The sequence below is a fragment of the Apis florea genome, unplaced genomic scaffold, assembly GCF_048593485.1.
Source record: "Apis florea isolate Af1SG1 unplaced genomic scaffold, ASM4859348v1 contig_3078_pilon, whole genome shotgun sequence".
NCBI classification, from domain to species: Eukaryota; Metazoa; Arthropoda; class Insecta; order Hymenoptera; family Apidae; genus Apis; species Apis florea.
Window position 1 is genome coordinate 833,391 of NW_028256702.1, and position 22,461 is coordinate 855,851.

Here is a 22,461-nt window from a genome sequence, read left to right on the forward strand (position 1 = left end):
CTTCCCCCTTTCTTTCCTCCTTCAAATAAACAAACAAACAAACAAACAAACCACAAGTAAGAAAGCACAACCCTACGTACGAGAGGGTGAAGCTCCTCGCCACCCCTAGGGGACAGCACGCCCCCCTCCCCCGACGGACTTCCTGTTAATCTCGGTGGACAAATTGGCGGAACCCCCTCCTCCCGAAATTCCTGCGGATCAGGGTCACCCGCGTATGACGCTAGCTCGTTGTATATACACATACACATACGTGTGTACATACACAACACGTGCTCTCTTCATCTCTCTCTCTCTCTCTGTCCACGCTATCTCCACGGAGGCGAGAGCGTAACGAGTGCACAACACACTAACTAAGACCGGGCCGGGCTTACTTACTTACGAGAGCAGGGTTGCGAGAGCAAGGGAAAGGAGGCAAGGACGAGGAGGAGGAGGAGGGAGGGAGAGAAAGAGGGAGAGGAGGGGGGAGAGGGTTCCTTCCAGAAGATGGGGCAAACACGAAGTCGCCGCCTCGGTAGGAAGCGAGAAGAGGGGTTATTTCGTTTCGTCTCAGCGTGGTTTCCCAAGCCGGCGGCGGCAGCCTCGCTCGCATCGTCGTCTACCGTTCGGCAGCCACACAGTCGAACTCGTTCGCCACTGGACGACGGACGTCGCGGCGTCGCCGTCGCCCTTTCCATCCAAGCCGCCAAATTGTTCTCTCTCCTTCTCTCTCTCTCTCTCTCTCCCAGAAGCAAGAAGAAGAAGAAGAAGAAGAAGAAGAAGGGAATCATCGGCCGAGACGATGCGTCACGCGTCGCTCCGCTTCTTCCTCCTCGTGTTCGTGCCAGTGTACGCGCGGCAGGCCACCGGTTGCGCTTTCTGCGAGACGCTGTCCCAGCAACAGTTGCAGCTGCGCCAGCTACACCAGTTGTCCCAGCAGCAACAGCAGCAGCAGGGGTACGGCAAGACGATCGGCAGCCCGAGGCCTTTCGGCGGCGAGAAACCGACGAGGGTGCAGGAGTTCAACAGGACCGGCGTGCTCCACCCCGAGTACCAGATACCGGCCACCCTTCGACCCGGCAACGTGTCTCAGTGAGTATTTGCATTCGACCCTCCTTCTTTTTTCCCCCCTCCCCCTTTCGCTCGAAATAACTCTCGTTCGAGATTTTTATTTAACGAGATGTAAGGATTTCTCTGATGTAAAAAGGGCGGGCGGAATGATGGAATGGGTAAAATTTTAATAAGAAATTTTACTCGTTTTTCGAGAACCGATAGTTCTTGGCAAACGTTCCTTCTGTAATTTTCAAGTCGTAAATATTCTTGTTTGTGGCGAATTATTTCAATGTATTTCCGTACTTTCCGTTGTTTACGAGTATTTGCTTATTAATCAGGAAAGATAAAGTTTTTATAAAGAACTTTCGCAAAGAGTTTCAATTTCATAAAACGAATGATTATTATTCGTATTACAACTACTACTCGATGAAAGCGGAAATTTTGATATACGCGATAAACGTGTTAGAGAGAAAATTGAAACATCGATCCTTTCGTTTCTTCTTCGTATATAGGAAAATTCTGAAGATCGGATTGTGCATGAATGAACGAATTCGTCGTAACGAGCTATCAAATACGAGGAGGAGGGAGGGGCGGGAGAGGTGGAACGTACGTGGCATTCCTTTAAAAAGATTAAAGATCATCTCGTGATCAAAGAATACAAAACAAAAAAAAAAAAAAAAGGTTAATGCACGCTATTAAGTTGATTATAAGAGAAAACTGCAAAATTGTATTCTTCTTCGTCTTCTTACTTCCACGTTGGTTTGCAATATCGTGAACATCCTGTGTTTATCCATTTATTTGATTTATTTCGCAAATTATCCGTGTACTCGATTGAAAAAAAAAAAGAAAAAAAAGAAAAATAATAATTGCATAATTACATAAGACGTAACAGTAGTAATATTGTAATTGAACTGTTGTGTCTATAAATATATAATGTATAATGATGGAAATAAAAGCACGTTTCCTTCGTCTGTACGCGATTTTTCCTCCCCCTCCCCCTATTTTGAAAATAGCAAAATTCCATCTCTGTTTCCTCTCGTTGGAACGAACTATTTTATCATCGAAGTAACACGGATTGCGTTACCAATCCAATTCGCTTGGAATGCCAAATCCTTTGGCCGGGCGATATAATAGAAACGTATATAGTGGATACCTGTAGATTACATTACCGAGAACGTATTACACCTCTGACTATCAAGTATCGGGATATGCTAGAATGACTAATGTATCTTAGAAACCACCACCAGTCCATCTATGCAACAATTCGCTCGTGTACGAAAAAACAATTGGAAACTGAGACCGCTTTACTCCAAGTGAAACCATTGATCTGAAACACACGCTTAATATTATTATTCGCGCGCCTACGTTCAATCGTATCGAGACGAATTGAGAGGAATTTCGAAATTTTTGGAAAGAAATTTCAATCGATCGTGATTGATTTTTCTCTCGATCGAGTAAAACTCGAGGTGAGAGTCGAAGGATGCCGTGAGATCGTTAATCTGAAATTATCTTATTCAAAGGGTAAGATCAAAATTATGTATTGATCAGAATCGAGTTGTAGAATTTTGGCTTTAAAATTCGCATTGTTAGACGGTGTAGATAATTTCAGCTGTAAGAAGAAGAAGGATCGGTGAAGCTCAGTGACGTTTTTTTCTCGATCGAGTTAAACTTTGATCTAAAGATAAACGAAACCGTAAGAAAGGTGCATTCACTTTTCGCCGAACCATAGAAACAATTCGTGCGAATTTCGTTTGGGTTACATAGCTTGTTTATTCGATGCACGTGTACCCAGGCCCATGGAACTTTGAACGTTTATACGAGAACGTCACGAACCCCGTACCACGTTTCATCAACTGTAGCACGGATTTTACAAATGCAATTTGATTCGAATTATTGGCGGATGATATAATGATTCGCACAAGTGATCGATGATCATTTACACGGATGGAAAAATTAAAACGAAGCAAATTATCATTATCGTTGCATCCATTCGTTACATCATTTATTTGGCACTTATTCTTTCTTCTTTCATCGATTCAAAATACAGATTTGCGAGAGACGAAAAATGTTATTGCTCGATGTATTGGTATTAACAAATTGTTAAATCAATTCTTTATTAATTATATAAAATAATGAGCTTAATATATACTTGAATATATACTTTCTACTCCGAGTTTATTACGAGAAGAAAAATTGTCGATGAACTTTTAGTTCAAGAATTTTATCTAGAGACATTTTTCACGATGGATAGAGCATTAAAAATTAAACTTTTATATATATATATATTGACATGATTAATTGGTTAATCTTAGTTAAAACTAAATTAGTTAAATTTATAGTTCTTCGTATTATTATACGTTGTAACAGCATGCACTTAACATAATTAACGTATTTGTACATTGTGTGAACTTTGCAATCTAGTTAGTCATACTTTAGTGAACTTCGTATTATGTGAACTTCCCTGTAAATTAATCACTTAATCATTGTCCTCCATGGAAATTAGGAGAAAAAGCGAAGTATTCTTCGTAGATTTATATAACGTATGAATATATAAGAAACGAATCTTCATCGTAAAATCTGATCTTCATCTCATCACAAAGTGCATCTAATAAACTCGTCGTTAATACGAACGAATTGAACTTACACACAAAAGCAGAAAATGATAGAATTTAAATAATTAACCAATTATTGTAGAAAAATTAACATTCTTACATAACAAAGATATTAATTAATAATATCATTCGCTCAGATTCTATTAATTCTATTAACTTCACTGAAATTTCTACGAGAGGAAAATCTTTGCTCGATCGATTATTTCCTTTTACGCGCACAATTTTCTTCTCGAAGGGATTAAAACTCGCAGATGTGCGTCATTTTGTCGAGCAGGTATTGTCGTCAAACTCCACCTTGTTGCAACGGATCCACCCGCGTGGTTTTAATGGTCCGATGCGTCGCGACGCTACGCGTCATAAAGTCCTGCTATCAGATGGTTTCCGCGAAACTCGTACGCAAGTCTAATTGCACAATTGCTTCAAAGATTGAAACGCTAGGTTGCACGTTAAACTTGAACTTAACACGCGTATATTTAACTTTTTGATAGGTCAGTTAACGTACAGGAGAGGGATTTTAAATAGTGTTTTTTTTTTTAATTATCTCAAAGACGTGAGAAATAAAAAATTCTGAAAAGGTTTTTTAACGATTTAAATCTTGATTATTGCATACAGTGAAATTTATGACGTGTTACGTCTTAAAGTAAACAGTTGTATATAAATAATTCAAATTTCTTTATTAATATATTTGTGTATAATTATTATTTAAATTGTTATCAAGTCGCTTAAAATTTTTCGGAATATATGAAATTCAAATTATAATACATGATATGCAGGAGAGAAGAACGGGCTGGTTAATATTCATAAGAAAATAAAATCTATGATACAATTTATAAAATGATATTTATTAATTTATTCGTACACGTTAATTGTTATTTGTTACAAGAAGAATCTTTATAATTTGTTGGAGTTCCAGTCTTCAATTTAATAATCCTTTTGCTAAAAATGATCTTGTTTCAGAAGTAAGAAATGAATAATATTATAATTACGTGCAATTACACACAAATCGCTCAAACATATAGAAGAATGATCGTTTTAATATCTAAATATAAGTAACGAGTATACGAAATTATCCTTTAATCTTTTGTAATTGTTATTAAGCATGTTTAAATTTTGAAAAGATTCAGAGATAATAAATTTTCTGAATAATATTCTTCTGACAGAAAAATTCTTAAAGTCAAAACTTCTTAATTTCGTTATTATTCCCAACTCATTGTTTATCGTTTGGTTAAAATTTGTGAATCACGATTCATTATCGAAACGTGTTATCACTTTGCCATTACTTTCTTTTAAATTAATTATGTTCGAGAGGAATATTTTTATTTGTTCAATTATGTTGCAATGCTTTATTATGCTTTGACACTGCTTTCATTATTGCTTTTTGTAAATGAGGACACAATTTGGAAGCTATTTGTTGTTACGAAAGGGGGCCACGATTCGAAATAAGCGAAGGAACCAGTGTTCTAACGTTATAGACGCATCCGTCGACGTTTAACAATAGAAATAGCCAAGCAATACAAATTCCATTAGCTGACGGCGAGGATATAGGCATTATACACGAAATACATATTTCAAACGAATATTCAAGCAAAATATTCAAGATATTATAACAACAATATATTTGAAAACAACTATATACCATACCCCAATATTCTTTCATTCTACTTAACGTATAAAGAAACATTATCGTTACACTTCATAGATGGAATAATTTCTCTAATTTCATAGAATTTTTAACAAACTATCTCCAACTACCTCAACGCCCTCCTAATAATAATATCCCTCCTAACCTACAAAAAAAATCCCTAACCAATCGAAACTATTCCAAATCATTTCCCCTCCCCTCGTCCCGCATATAGACCCGTGCTAAGGAACGAAGATGCAAAAGCGATCGCGATCAAACTCCTTTCTCAGGAACTCCATTCACGCCGGGGTTCGTCGCCCGTTCCCTCCTCCTCCTCCTCCTCCTCCTCCTCCTCTTCCCTGAGTAAGCGCGTGAGAGGCTGAGAGCGAAAGGTCGCGCGCGACGTTCCCCTCGGAAGTGGGGTCTAGGCTAAGGTTCGGCGCGCGCGTGCGAGGAAGAGGCGTCGCGATGCCACGCGTCGCGGGCCCCTCTCCTCTGTGTGGATCGGCGTGTGGATTTCCACGAAAACACGGTAGACGGCCTCGCGGCGGCGCTGCCCGAATGACAGAATCAATTCCGTGGAGTCTGCCGTGGGACAAACCGTGGGCCGCCAAAATTAGACGGCGGGGGTCGTGGATGCGCGACCCCAGACGCCGCGACGCCGGCATTGTGTGTAGACGCTAATTTTACAATAGCCGTTTTCAGTGCCAGCCTCAGTGAACGAAGAGCACGTGCGGCGTCCCGACGACGCTCTTCTTCTCCTCGCGGGACGAGTCTTCGAAACTTTGGGGGCGGAGGAGGGGAGGGACAGATCGGAGGAGGGAGAGAAAGGGAGAGAGAGAGAAGCGGAGAAGGCGTAAACTTAACTTCGGTGTACGATCTTTTGAAAGGGGGACTTTTGCGCGATCAAACATTACGACTAAATATAAAACGGGTAACTGGGATTTACGTACACCCCTGATACGCGCGCGCGCGTGTGTGTGTGTGTGTGTGTGTGTGTGGCACGAGCGTGGGTGGATGGTGGGTCTCTACGTATTGTTGTAATTACGTGGATCAGTCGAGTGAGTGGAGGAGATGAAAGGGGGATGGGATGGGTAGTAGGAGAGATAGAGGGGTAGATGGAGGTGTTTCTCTTGGTCTAGATATTGGAGTAGAATAGATTTTTTTAACGTTTAAAAGTTTTTTAAAAGTAAAAGTTTCTGTTTCTGTTTACAAGTGGCAAAAAAACTTGGGTCTCAATGAAGTGAAGATCCTTTGTGCATGTCCATCTGTATGTAAATTAGTTGAAATTGATATAATTGGTTTGAAAAGATTCAATTTATTGTTTGAAGAATTTTTTTTTAATATAATAAATGAATCTAATTGTTTCTCATGTTTATTATAATAATATTGGGTGGAATAAACATTTTAAATGTGTAATTATTATAAAATAAAATAAACTATAATTGTTGTTTTATTTAAAATTTCTTAATTTTTCTCCTCTCAAAGTTACACAAAGTTTTTAATATTGATCTACTTGATGGTTTTGTTTTAATTTTTGAAAATTCTTCAGGTCGAATAACATCATCTTATATTCCTTTTTGTCTAACATAATTTTATTTTCATTTAGCATAACATTATATCTTGTATTATTTTATCTTGTTTCTGTAAAAGTTAATTGTCCGTTAGAACGTACAGTAGATTGACAAGTTCATTGGAACAGGAATAAATCGAGACAAAGAATTAGAAAAAACACATTTCTTATAACAGTGGAGATGTGTGAGAAACGATCACTTTACGACTCGATAATGATCGGTTGCAAACTGTTAAAACTACATCAAAACCAAATAAATTAAAGTAGAAAGTTGATTTTCAACTTATCCACATATTTGACACTTTATCTTTTCGTTTAATGCAATGTTATATAAAAGGATAACATTTATAAAATCATGATGAAACGAAGAATTTTATTTTTTATTTATTTTTAAAATATGTAATGAAAATAGATTATTCAAATTAATTATTGAAATTATGATAAATTATAATAATATTATTTTATTAAGTATTTCAAAGTAAAGAATTTGCAAAATTTATTGAACTTAACAACTTATTACCTTTCTGAAAAGAAATGTGGAGAAAAGATATTTTCGATCATTTTGATAAAAATTTATATTTAAACATTATTTTTACAATTACTTTAATAAATCTGTATATAAGCCGTATAATTTATGTAATTGTATCTGATTTCTTAATATCACTTTACATGTTACATTTTTCAGTTCGTCATTCATAAAATGATGACAATTAATCTTTTCTCATTTTCGAAGAAATAAATAAAAATTGGATGATCATACGTGTCGATAATAGAAAATATACGATTGTTGCATCATAGTCTAATAATTATTTACGTATCTTTTTTTAATACAAAATTTAATAAAACGAAATAATTTATTTATTATTTCTCTTCGATTTATGGATTTCGAATGATCGTTCTTAAATCTTGATCGACGGTTGAAGAATATAATTTGATAAATCTTTCACTTTTTATTTATTTTAATTAAAAATACTTACTCGAGACTTTTTATTATTAATTTTTAAATAAATAAAGAAACCATATTCGTATTAATTTAGATGATTATCAATTTCTCTAAAATAAAATTCATATTTTCTTCTGCAAAGCAATCTTTTATCATGTTGCTATATACAAAATTTACATAAATGAATTTTAATATTTTATATTTTAATTATATATATCTTATTACATACATATATGTCATAATCATTTTTTCTACTTTTAAGTAATTAATATAAATAATCAAGAAATATCTTTTTTTATACGAATATAAATATACAAAATATCTGCATATCATATTAATCTCTTGAAAAAAAGAAAATTAATATAATTAAAACAAGATTTGTTTCACTCTATGAAACAAACTTTTTGCATATCAATTTTGTTTAAAATATTGCTTCGTGTCTGGTTACGTTTAATACGTATCGAACATTAATATCATACTGGATGCAGATAAAATTATTGCAGGTTCTATTACCTGAGTCCACGTGAAGGACCACCTCTCACGTTACTCGTTAGCCCTTGTAGTGGACCGATATCATGGACCGTCAGTTACGTTGAACCACCAGAGAATGCTGAAGAGACAGATGGAGCAAAATGTATGTAGGAGTTAAAATGTACTAAATATTAATAAAAAATTTTAAAATCGAACGAATTCTCTTAAGAGAGAAAAGCGTGTAATTTATATATCGAATAGGCATTTAATTGGCAAGAAAAGAGTGAGAAAATTTAAAATTTAAAAAATTGCATCAAATATAAAAATTTATTTTAAATATAATTATATATGTAATTATATGTTATTAATATATAATTATATGTCAAATCATCTATAATGTATTTAACATTCCTTAATATTATTGTTAAAAATTTAAAATTGAAGAAATATTTTTGATATTATTACAGTTTTCAAATAAATCATGTAATAAAATATGAAAATGCTCTTTTAACTTTAATCTTTTAATTTTTTAATTATTTTAATCCATTATTTTTCGATATTACATTATTACAGCGGAACATAAACAACAATTTATTGCTTTTATTAAAAACGTATGATTAAAATTTTATTTTTATTTTTCAAAATTTACCAAAATAAATAGCAGAAAAACATCTTTTATCAAATTTATGAACATTCAAAATTATTATCAGAAATAATAAATTATTCTTGAAAAAATATTTAAACTAAAGCTTATCACATAGATTCTATCTAAAAATATTGATCGATCGATATTTAATATTTAACAAATTGAAATAATTTGAAATTTAACAAATTAGTAAATCTAATTAAAATAATACACGTAACAAAATATAATCGATGCAACAGCTCAAACACGATGGCCTGTGAAGAGTTTGAAGCCAGGTTCCCCCCTTTTCTCGTATGAAGGTGCGGAGGATCAGAATTTCACGATATCAAAGACACGCGCTGGCCTCTATTGGTTCGAAATTAAATCCGTGCACCCCCCTGGTGCCAGTTTGGAAAAATTGTTACCAAGCACGGTGCTTTTGTACGCCACGTCAAGCAACTTGAACCACATCCCCCAATTGTACGTGAATGAAAAAGAAAATCGTCGTCGTTCGTTAAGATTTCAGCAACGAAGAAGCAAGCGTCGACTTACGATATCGTGGAATAAAAGGTATCGTTAATAATTTTTTTCTTTTTTCTTTTTAACATATATTAATTAATTAATAATAATTAATATATTAATATATGTATATATTACTTTTAATAAATAATTAATAACCTCCTCTTTTTTTTTATGTAAGTTGAGAAAAAATTTAAAAATCAATACATCTTTTATTATATGTTGAATGATTATAAAAGACATTATCTTTGAACTGGTGAAGGAAATATGGTGGTGCAATTATATAAAATAAAAAATATTAAAATTTGTCTATGAAAAATAATAGCAGTCTTTTAAAGAATCTTCTTTATAATTTTTTTTTTTGTGATCACAATCTCTAAAGAATCACTGCATTACTCTCGAATGTGAATATTTTAATCTTTAGAGATCCAAGCAGAATAATTTAGCACAAATTAAATATTTTATATCTTGTAATCTTAAAATTTTATAACTTTAAATATTTCATTTTTTATTGTTTTTAAGATTGTTTAAATAATAAATTATTTAATAAAATTCAATATTAATCTTTGTATAATTTCAAATATTTCTATTATATTTAGAATACCTTCTTAAATCTTTACATACTTTTAAAGAAATATCGTATAGAGTTCTATAAATTAACAAATAAATATTTAAGATATGAAGCAAATCTCTGAAGTTAGCTTTCATTTTTTTTTTTTTAATTATATTTTTAACAATTATTTAAAGAGATTTTCTACCTCACCAAATGTCAAAATCGTAATTCTAAATAATTTCCTATATAAAATTAATATAAAATGTTGAATTAAACAAAAACAAATTATTTGACAAGTTTTCTTTGATTCATTGTTAAATTTGATTCTCAGAGAATTTAAAATTAGCTATAGCAGAGGGCAAATTCGAGAAAAATTTGTTTTTACAGCAACATAGATCCCCACCTCTCTCATTATTGTCTTGCCGTGACGTCGGGGTCCCAGCCTCACCCCTTGACCCTTTGTGCGGCGCAAAACGTTCTTCGTGTTCACCCACATCCGACGAAAGGAAGCTCTGCTTCCAAGGAACAGCAACACCGCGGCATTCCGGAAGGGCTTCATTGCGTGCGTCAAACAAAATTGACGCTTCACAGGATGAAGTACGACACTACGTACAATTTTACCTTATACGTGGTTAGTAATTGCAAAATAGGGAGGAGTAAATTTTATAATAATTGCTTGCAATATGTGACTTCGAGTAAATTGGATGTATTGAGCTGGTGGGAAGGTTATGTGGATTTTTAATAATTTGAAATGTGAAAATGCTGTTGAAATGATTCTTATAATTTCATTTCATAGAGAGGGATAATATTCCATTCTCATCTGAATTTAAAAATCAATTAAGTAGTTGTAACAGATATTTCTATTTTCAATGATTATTATACAGGATGTTATATTATTTATATATTTATGAGATACTCTTGGAAGATTCTAGATTCTAAAGATTCAAAAAAAAAAAATTGATATAAAAAAATGTCGATTGGGAACTTATTTATTGAGTATTTATTAAACAATTTAAAGATAGAAGTATTCTCATTTCTATCTTGTTTAATAAAATTCCATTGCTTATAAAATAAATCTTAATCAATATTTTTATATTTCTACGTTTGTTTTAGAATCGAATATCTTCAAAGGTATTATATATTCATTGACGTTTTATATGAGTTTAAAGAAAATATTCCTATGGAAAATATTTTCTTGTTGTTGAAATAAATATTATGTGTGAGTGCATTTTAATTTAATGATGAAATTATTCGTGTAACAAATAAACAAAATTTATTAGTAGACTACATAATAATCTTATAATAATTTACATAAAGTTTAAATAACATTAAAACTATATATAATACGTATTTATAGTATAGTATAGTAACTGTATCTAAAACTCAACATTATTTTCTCACCAACTTAATGAATTATTTTTTCTCATTATAAATAGACGAAATATAAAGTTTCTTCAAAAATTTTTATTTATACTACTTTTTAAATCATTGCATTTCTTTTTTTACCTATTAGGATAAAGCAAGATTGAAAGTAACACTTTGACTTTGTAATATAATAACTCAATAATTATTATATTTAAAACTTTTACTAAGTAATATGTTATATATTAATAAATTACTGCTACACTTTGTGATAAATAAAAACAAAATTATTAATAATATTTTAATATCGGATAATTACAATTATAATATCTCTCTGAACTTAATATGGTTATATTTTTTGAATGATCTGTTCAACCTGTTCTATCCTAATATATTTTAAAAATAATTTAATTCACTTTTGAGATTCGATGATTGGTTCATTTTTGACTCAAGATAACACTAAACATCTTAATCGTAATTAGATAAATTTTGATTTATTTATACTCTTCACTTTTCACTCGACCATCATATTCTATAACCTGAAAGGAATTCATAAAATTATTTATTATTATTAATCATTATTTTTTTTTCTGTGTTGAAGGTAAATACACGAAATAATGTATCGAATCGTATAGCGACTGATGCTATAAAATTTCGGAAAACATCGGAGTTAAGACTGCGCACTGGGCATTATAGCACAGCCAATTTGCGTAAAACCGATGGATTCGTCAATTTCTTTTATCGTCCTCCGGCAAATACTTCGAGTACCTTTTATATTCTTCCTTGCGGTGGCGGCATCGTTAGAGCAAAATTAAGTGCTCCAGGAATTTTAAGGGTAATAAACCATGTTCCAATTATAATTAATATATATTTACAGGCCTTAGTTAGAAGAAAATAAAAAAATCAATTTTTATTTTAAAAAAGCTTTAATAACGTTTATGTAATGTTAATTATTCGTTTAAATTTGTATTAAATTTTCGAATAATAATCACAATTTCGTTAAGCAAAAATGTCAGGTATTTAAGATCTTATTTATCTGTAATCGAATCCATTAATTCTCCAGCATATTCTTATGTTTTATAATTTTTATAACTTTAAAGTAAAAAAATTTTAAAAGCATGTAGAAATAATCATTTTTCCGGAAATAACAAAATTGTATAATTAATTGAATTTATATTCAAAATTTTATTTTGAAAATGGTATAAATATAATAATAATAATAATAATCTTAAAAATTAGAAACTAAAGTTTGCAAATTAATTTCTAGAATTATTAATTCATCGCTCTTATATATCTATTTATGTTTTTGAGAAATATTTCGTTTCTTTTTATTAAGTATGATTTCACACGAAAAGTCGTCGATGTTAGATGTCAATGTTATAGAAGATTTACATTTGTAGGAAAAGGAGGTAATAGGATATGCATCATTAAGGGTACCACCTTTAACTTCAGGGAAAGGATACACATTACGGATATCCGCTACGCCACAAGAATTAGTACGAGTATCTGCCATTAAAGTACTAGCTACCCAAGAATCGTCTGCCATATATCCACAGGTATGTTCATACAAATTGATACGACTGAATAAAATCCATTTTAAAAGCGTAAAATTATGTTTAATTTTAATGAAAATATGTATATAAAATTTAGCAACGGATCATCAGTGTATTGCAATAAAAATTTAACACAATTATTTTAAGAACAACAATTGTCTTAACAATGCTGATTCTTTTTATTCTTCTTCTATTTTTTATTTTCTTCTATGTTCTTGTATGCGTAAAAAAGAAATTTTCTCTTTCATGTCAAAATTGTGATAATACTTTTTAATACATTCTAGAAGAAAAAATAAAAATATTTCTGAATAATAATAAAAATTTGATTTCTGACACAATTTTATTAATCTCTAATGAAATATCTATTATTTAATTATATATGTTCAATATATTATTATTAAAAATAATCTTAAAATTAGATCTATTTATAGAAAATATCAACGATATCAAGAAACAAACATATCTAAACTTCAGAATTACAAAGATATATATTCCCTTTAAGAAGAGCTGAAAATCTTGTTTAGATTCCTACGAGAAGCGTGCCACGTGAGTACGGATCCCTAAGAACTTGCCACGAGGTGACAGTAGGGGTGGAATCAGCAGGTTCTGCCAAGTATTGCATCCTAGTGCGAGAATTAAAGAGCGGCTCGTCTTTGGCCAGCATGACAACTATTCCAGACCAATGTGGCCTTCATCGTCGGCGACGTTCCGAATACACTTTCGAGATCTGCGAGGAGAAAGAAAATCCACCGAAAGATCGAGCGCTTCCATTCACCCTTAAGAGGTTGCAACCAGGAAAAGCTTATCTCTTACAAATCACAGCCCAATTAAAAGGACAATCTTTGTCTTACCCTTTGTTAACCGTACGCACTCGACGTTCCTGTCTACCTTGATAATAATTCGATTCTCATCGAAGAAAATAGGATGATCTTTGAAAAAAACGAATAGTTCACTAAATCGTTACACTACATATTTTAGATCTTTCGTATTCGCCATTTTTAACATTTTTAATATTTTTCCTTTTTCGGGATGAATGCATTAAAAAAAAAAAAAAAAGAAAATCAAAGAATTACTTATTTATTAATGTTTGTCTTTCGATAAATGGGTAACTCTTTCGTGCATTAGGATAAAATGTAAAAGGAAAAAAAATTTTCGATTTAACATCAGTTCAAATCTTACAACCTTTAGAATCCCACAATTTTGTGTAAAAATTCAAAATGTTTAGGGTTCTTTATGGATTTTTATATACAATTTTTTAATACAAATAGTTTCAAATATTTCAGGTATTTCCAACACTTTGTGTATTAAGATGAAAATTAAATGATTGTATTAAATATTTTTCGTTATGAAAAGTGAATGAGAAAAAAAATTTTTTTTAACATTTTTTTTAAACCTAAGAAAAATTTTATAAGATAGAAATTACTTCGAAATATTTATTTGTAAAACGTCTGACTTATTCCTCTTGGGATCTCTAAAGAATCTCGCTAAGTATTACTCGCATAAGATTTTACTGTTTAAATGCATTTTACTTAAAACGTGCTTTTTCACTTCACTAAATATACTCCAGTTGATTGACATCGGTCGCAAACAGATAAAAAAAATTCCTAATGTTACCTAATGAAGAGAATTATTACCTAAGGAAATATTATATATGTATATAATAACAAAGATACTTTTTATTTTTGATAATTCTCTCTGATTCGAAAGTTTATTAACGAATTCATTTAAACAATTCATGATACAAATATCGATTGATGCACCATCAAATTCTACAGATTATTAAAATGCTTTCATTTCATCGTTTTTATTAATCATTAAAAATTAAATTCATCTGTTTATAGTTCATTTTAAAATTATTCCGAATAATATTTATATCCGAAAATAATATTTATCTATACTAAGCGAATCAATACGTTTAATATCCGTTTTATTGTAAAAGAACTTTTTTTTTTTTTTTTTCTTTTTATCATGGAAAAACCGTTACTCCATTTCGAGGCTAAATCTAGTCTAGATTTACAAGCTGTAACCCAATAATAACGTTTATTTGAAATTTATATCTTTTTTTTTTTTTTTTCTTTTTAGTTTAAGAACATTTTTTTATTTTTATTTTTGCAACAAGAACAATCACATTCAACGATATCGTTTGATGTAGATACAATTTACATTCACATTGTAAATAAAATGTTACCTTAACCAAATGTGACATGCAAAAACGAATCATAGAACTATATAGCACGGTGCTAATGATATGTGTACTGTGTAAATTAATAACTGCGATTCACTTTTATATTAATCGTTAATATTACGATTGTTTATTTTGCATTAACGACAAAATTTCATTTCACCCTTTCAAAACTTTTATTATTTAAAAATAATATATCCTAATACATCCTAAAATAATTTTTACAAGAATTAAGAAGAGTTGTTATAATTTATTTTTTGGTATAAAGCTATCTATTATAAAATTTGATCTTGAAAATTAAACTTAATTTACTTTTTTCTTTAATTCGAGGATTCTATAGCAAGAGTGATACGAATTTATTTTCGCCAATTTTAAAAATTGAAAAAATTTTTTATGAAATTGCTTTGATTTAATATTAAAAAGAAAACGATAATTAAATAACAAATTAATAAAAAAAATATATTTTTTTACACAACATAGCATTATTATATTATAAGCAAATTGAATTGATTATTCATTTTAGTTTTAGACAAATTTTTCAAATTTAAAACGCAAATATGTACAAATTGCAATATTTAATAGCAAAATTCCAAAATCAGAAATGAAATATTTTTTCACCTAAACCAGAACTTTACATTACACAAAATAATGACTGAAAAGTTGTCAAAAATAAATCTGCATTTCTTTTGCTGCAGAATCTTTAATTCATTCTGTTCTTTTAAATTAAAATGTTTTATCTAGCTGTTTTTAAAATAAAAAATATTATAAAAATCTTGAAACATTTTACATAATCTTTTATTTCTAAAGCAAAATCAAAATTCTATTTGTCTTTTGGTCTTATTTATAATCGTGTCTCGTTTATTTTTAAAAAAACATTGTAAAAAAAAGATAAAACTTTTCACATTAGTTAATGCTAGATAGAAAATTTTAACTAAGAAAAAACAGTATTGTATTTCATATTATTGTAATATCGCATCCATTGTCAAATAGAAAAAGTTCATCTCAGAAAGGGTATTTAATCTTGTGTCATGTTACATTTACATCATAGCGATAAGATAGTATGATAAAAAATAGTTTTTATAACATAAATGCATATTATAAATTTAATATAATAAACAGAAATATGAATAATTTTTACAATTCAAAATTTTGTATTATTATATACCATTTTATTAAAAGTTATAATATAAATATAATATAAACTGTTATAATTCGGATTCTATTAATATTCGTAGCTTTTCACCGGCCGAATACTGTGGCTCGTATTGCAATAACGATAGTGCCTTTGACAAAAGATGTTTCCTATCCTCTCCGGGACAAGTAGACAATTCTCTTAACGCGACTGCAGTGTACAATGCCAATCTAGCACCATAAGGATCCAATGTTTCCGTGGTTTCTATAATACGTTTACATAATTCAGATTTTTTAGGATTGTCCGCGGGCATTAGTTGAATCAATGAATGACTGACAGTAATGCACAGTTGATGTCCAGGATGTAACAATTTAGTGAGCCTGAAATTGTATAATTATTATTGAATTACAATCTTGATCTTTGAAACTTGTTTAAAATCAAAATAAATTGTTTTTTTTTTTTTTTTTTTTTACGAAATTTGTTTATTCGAAAAGGCATTTTTTTATCCATTGAAAATGTTTAAAATAAATAAAAATAGAAGATAAAATAACAGGGGGAGAGAATTAAAACTAGTTTTCATTTTCTTCCATGGAATGTATAACACATTATTTGAAATGAAAAATGAAATAATAATAATTCTGTATAAAATATGTACGTATTTTGAAACCACATCGTTTATTCCATTTTTCTTTTTTTTTTCGATCCGTTTTTAAGGCTTTTATTGCATACAGATTCTGGTTAATATTTTACAAGAATATTTGAGAGTGAAACTCTCGAGAGTTCTGGTATTTTTAATAAAAAATAAACACTACCTTGAGAGAACACTAATTATTCAATAATAACTTTTATTCTCGTCGCAGTTTTAATGAAAAATAACTCTGGATATTCTCAAATATATTTGCATTCCAAAAAAAATTATAATCAAAATATTTTAAAGTTGTTTTAAACTAAATGATTTTGTTCTATCACGATATTTCTAGTCTATTCCTAATATACATACCTTTGTAAAAAGAACACTAAATCTTTAATTTTTTTTTATATATACAACATATTATGATCTACAAATTATAACTCTTTTTAAAGTTCTATTTATATTATAAATTTTTATTTTTAATTCAAAATATAATAAAAAAAACTTAGAACGGTTGCTCGACTCTTTTCTCTAATTTAAATCAATTATTGAGAATATTTGAAAATAAAGCAAAGCGATAATTTATATTAATCATTGTAAATATTAAAATAAAAATAAAACAAAAAAACAAAATGATAATTTTAACCATTATTATATTTTAAAAAGATATCCTATATATTAAGAATGATATTGTTTTCGTTATTCGATTTAAATATAAAAAAATAAAAATCTTTACCGTGATAAAAGATTAACCAATTTATCCTTTTGCGCTGAACACATAACGTCATCAACATCTTCCTCCAATTTTCCAATGAATTGCATCATTTCCGATGCGGTAAGAGTTCCAGGGCACGAATCGCATCCCCATTCTGAATCAAAGTCCAATGGATTTTTAGATGAAATAAAGCCATCGTCTTGGGGGCATTTTAACGTTCCAAGATGGGTGCCCAATTCCGTTGGATCCGCGCATCGTTTACAGTGACAAGAAAAATATTTTGTCTCTAAAAGATGAGATCTTCGTGCCCTTGTTGCCCAAAGTGCGTGCGTATACATTGTACTTAGATGGTCCCCCCTGTACATGTGTAATAAATATACGTATATATCATGTATATAAATATTCTTAAACATAAATAAAAAACGAATAATATTTGAATAAAGAAAATACGTGATCGAAGTTCAAGAGGACGTTTTATTATTTTATTTGTTTAGAAAGTGCTAATAAATTTTAAAAAATATTAATCGTGAAAATTTATTGTAATTTATATTTATAGTGTAATAATAAACATTAAATATTTGTAAAAGGAATAAATTTCGACGAATTATTATAACAACAATATACAGAGTATTTCTTTTTATATCATATCAGGATAAATAAATTTTGAAAAATATTTGAATACGAAAAAATATATTACGACAAAAAATATAATAAGAAAAAAATATAAATCATTCTTGAATCGTTAAAATTGTAACTTTTTGTCTGAAACGTATACTTTCAAAAACGAGATATTTCTGGAAAATTAAAATAGAACAGTCTGTATACAATCTATACTGATAAATTATAATAATTTATGAAATACATTTTGCTATAGAAAGAGACCAGTCTCTTTAAACCAAGAAATATATCTATAATGTTCATTATTCAAAAAGGAAGTTACATTCTATTCTTAAACTAACTTTAAAACATACTTTTAAAATATGATCGCATATTGTTTTATATATTTAGTACATTCTGAGATTGAATGTTATATACAAGAAATATGTAATATGTATATCTTTCAAATATACGATCTGTATTTTATAATAAAGTAAACTTGCAAAAAAGTCAATTGATAGTTTCAAATAAATAAGTAATATGTTTCGTAAAATCGTTCGTTTCATATGCAACAATTTATATATTTATGATCTATGTCTAGAAAATTTTATCCTTAAAAATACGTATTTATAATGATATATTTGTGAAATTTTTGGAAGATTGATTCTAGAAGCGAAAACAAACACAAAGATTGATATATAAAAATGTTAACTAAAGTTTATTTATTACGTAAGCATTTGAAGTTTGCATTAAACATAAATAAAGTTTTATTCTTCTTCGTTATACTATATATTCGTCTTCCTTCGTCTTCTAACATGAAATTACTTATAATTTAAAATTTTATTCTCAATCGACATTTTTATTTGCTTTGGCCTCTAGAATCGATCTTCCAAACATATTTCACTCTGTGTATCTTTAAAAATATTAAAAATTACAAAAATATATATATATATATATGGCTTTTATGCGAGAGAAACGTATATTTACTTTTGTATAGAACACACAGCTTTCACTGTGATTCGAGGTCTACCCTTATCGTCGATTGTAAAACTGTGTCTCGTGTTAGCCAGACAAGAATGTTCCAAAAGACACGCTGTTTCATAAATTGCAACACAACCCTCAGGTGGTACTGTTTCCAATGCGTTTACATCTATTAAACCGCATATTTTGCTTACTATGTCCTTGGTAGAGGAATTATCTGGTAAAAGACGTTGAATATGGTAATATATATTCATCGTTTCTTCGTATGCGCTCGTTCCTGGGCCACGAGAATCTTCGTGGCTTTGTAATTTTTGTATAGAATTCCAATGTTTCGATTTCTTACGCCATAATATTAACATACGTATTACCAAAAGAACGTCGCATCTAAAAAAAAAAAAAAAGATAAAAAGAAATAAGTAACATCAATTATAAATTGAATTCTGAATAAAGTAGATAAATAAATATGTACAATATCTTTCACGCAATTAAATAGAGTTATATTTTCGAAATGAAAGAGAAAAAAAATTAAATTATATTATAACATATATATATATATTAATTTGATATTACTATTGATACTATGAATTGTATTCTTTTTTTTTTTTTTTTTTTAGAATTAACTATATTATAATTTTTGTTAGTTATAAAACAATTCTTTAAATCAATGAAAATGAAAATGAGAATGATAATTAATTAAATGTTTGTAATTAAGTTAGATTATAAATTACAAAATTATTATTTTGTGCTACAATTTTTTTTTACAAATTAGAAAACAAGCAAAAACATTATAAAAAAAACAAATAAAATATAGAACTATGTTAATAAATATTTATTGGGCTTTATTAATGATAATTAGATTATATAAAAAAGAAAAGAAGGTTACTTAACGTGACCATAAAAGAACATTTCATACATAATTGCATGCATAAAAAAATTTCATGTAATTATTACTTTTTTTTTCTTGTAAATTAATATACAGAGAATTTAGAAACCAATCATTAAAAATGAAATCAGATTAAAAATGATTCACATAATTCAAAAATTTTCTTTTCTCAAATTTCAATTAACAAATTGATTAAATCACTGCTAAAATACTGAAATAATTGAACGATTTATCAATTAAAAGTTTAAATAATAAAGAAATTCTTGTACTATGATTTTTAAAAAATATAATTTCCACTGACTGGCTAATATATCGAATTAACATATTTTCATATAAATATATAATATATATTAGTAAAAAAATATCGTAAAAAAAAAAAAAAAAATAAAAATAAAAATTTCAATTTTCATTTCGAAATGCTAGATAAAGGGGTGGAGGATATTATTTTTCAAATGCATCCATCTTTTGTGTTTCATCACACAATATTACAAACCTTGGAATGATCTTCGCTTTTATAAGAAAAGAACATTCCAAATCGTGTCTATTTTTATCTGTAAGACCAGAACAATCTACAGCGCACGCAGGCCAAAGACATTTCGTGCATCTTGTATTGGCACTCTTGCATTGTTTTCCACAACCAACGCAAAGTCTTTGATCCGAATGTATCGATGGTCCCCAAGCCAAAGGCGATTCAGACAGGATCACGTCACCTGGATTCAAATCCCTTGAGGCCAATAAATGTCGTCCGAGTTCGGAGTTCTCACGAATCTCCCACGCTTGGCAAATCAACTTGTGTCGAGGCCAATCCACTCGCTGATGCTCTTTTTTACAATAAAATTGTTGCTTGCAACCGCTACATTTCAACGTTGCACGTTGATTACAAATTGGACAAATACCTTCCATTTGTGATTCCATGTTTTCTCATTTATTGAACATTTTGATCGTAGCTTTAAAATTAAATCTTTTGTTTCTTCTCTGTCAATATTATCTCTTAGATAAAGAAGTAAAAAAAATTGATATTTAAAAACAAATTTCGGAACAAAATAAAGCAAATTATTTTACACTTCTGTTCAAAAATTTAAGAATAATTATTGTATTCGCTCTATAATTGAAAACATTAAATAACGATTAAAATACGTAAAAGAATTTACACGATTAAAAAAATATAAGATGTTGATATATTAATAATTTTATTGAAAAATAAGTGTTTCCTAAAATATTTGAGCAGCAGTGCTTAATATATACATATATGTAAAAATATGTTTGCTAGTTTTAATATTTAGGTTATTGATTTGAAATAACAATATTAATGTTACAAAATTAATGAAAAAAATTTTATTAAAAAGTTAGTAAAAAATTAATAAATAAAAATTTTATATAAAGTGTTCGAGCGAAGTAAGTAGAAAATCTAAAAAGTGATTTTTAGACACTAAAATAAATATAAAAATGAGATAGCTTTCGTCTCGCTTCATATAAAGTAAAACTAAATTGCTTATAAGTTAATAAATAAAATTTAACCGATATTTTTTCTGTCTGTCGTTTTAATCTAAATTACGTTTCAAATTTTATACATATTTCGAACATTTTGTATATTTTATTATCTTTTTACCAAAACAATAAATATTCACAATTATTATTTTTTTTTATCAATTTTGAAACTAAAATTTTTTATTAAAGAAAACTTACTAATTGTATATTTTTAAATTACTTATAAATTAAATATATAATTTGTTATAATTTACTAATTTTAAATATCACTATTCAAGTTAATTATTGTAGTCTTTCTATTGAAAAAAAAATCTTTTTAATCATATATTTTACATTTTCTTATGATTTAAAAATTAAACTATTTGAAAAAACGAATTTTTTAATTATAAAGATTTTGCAATTTTTGAAACTCGTAGACGATAATTAAAACTAAATTATTATCACATTTTTATTTTAATTTTTGAAATTTATTAAAAATTTATTTATTAAAATTAAAAATTAAAAAATAAAAAAATTATTAAAATTATTATCCCATTAGATATATGTAATAATAAATTCACTAAATCACGAATATTTGTATTTTTTTAAATAATTGTGTATATATATTATATTATTTGACAAAATGTACTAAAAACTTACCTATTTCTAAATCGAAATTTCTTTAAAATTTCAAAGAAATTTATTGTACATGTCAATAGGTATAATAAATTAACAATATAGAAATAATAAAAATAAAATTAAGAGAAGTATAGCACATATTGATTTGTGTTAAATATTTTATTAATTTTTTAATTTTTAAACGAAAATAAAAAATTAATATATAAAACAATGAAACTAGCAATATCACTAAACCTCGGTATTACAACTCTGAAACGACGACAGTCTAAACTGGTAGTTTAATTATAGGAACAGTATACTTACGTAGACATACCTATTTCTGACAAAACTATATGAGATTATTCAATATAATATTATTTGTTATTTCAAAAAT

At 28.8% G+C, this 22,461-nt stretch overlaps 2 protein-coding genes across 2 annotated transcripts; one reads left to right on the plus strand and one right to left on the minus strand.

Moving 5' to 3' along the window:
• The first annotated feature begins 534 nt into the window (after nt 1–534).
• On the plus strand, nt 535–16,190 carry nord (neuron derived neurotrophic factor nord). The gene is made up of 7 exons (XM_003697127.4): nt 535–1,068; nt 8,282–8,412; nt 9,135–9,444; nt 10,334–10,577; nt 11,910–12,143; nt 12,709–12,864; nt 13,386–16,190. The coding sequence occupies exons 1-7, from the start codon at nt 779–781 to the stop codon at nt 13,752–13,754; spliced, it is 1,734 nt and encodes a 577-aa protein (XP_003697175.1). The 5' UTR covers nt 535–778; the 3' UTR covers nt 13,755–16,190.
• SmydA-5 (SET and MYND domain containing, arthropod-specific, member 5) lies at nt 16,040–22,372 on the minus strand. The gene is made up of 5 exons (XM_003697081.4): nt 22,110–22,372; nt 20,476–20,972; nt 19,106–19,483; nt 17,543–17,878; nt 16,040–16,555 (listed from the first exon to the last, which is right to left on the minus strand). Exons 2-5 carry the CDS (start codon nt 20,895–20,897, stop codon nt 16,249–16,251), a joined length of 1,443 nt encoding a protein of 480 aa, XP_003697129.2. The 5' UTR covers nt 20,898–20,972; nt 22,110–22,372; the 3' UTR covers nt 16,040–16,248.
• Between the last annotated feature and the right edge of the window lie 89 nt (nt 22,373–22,461).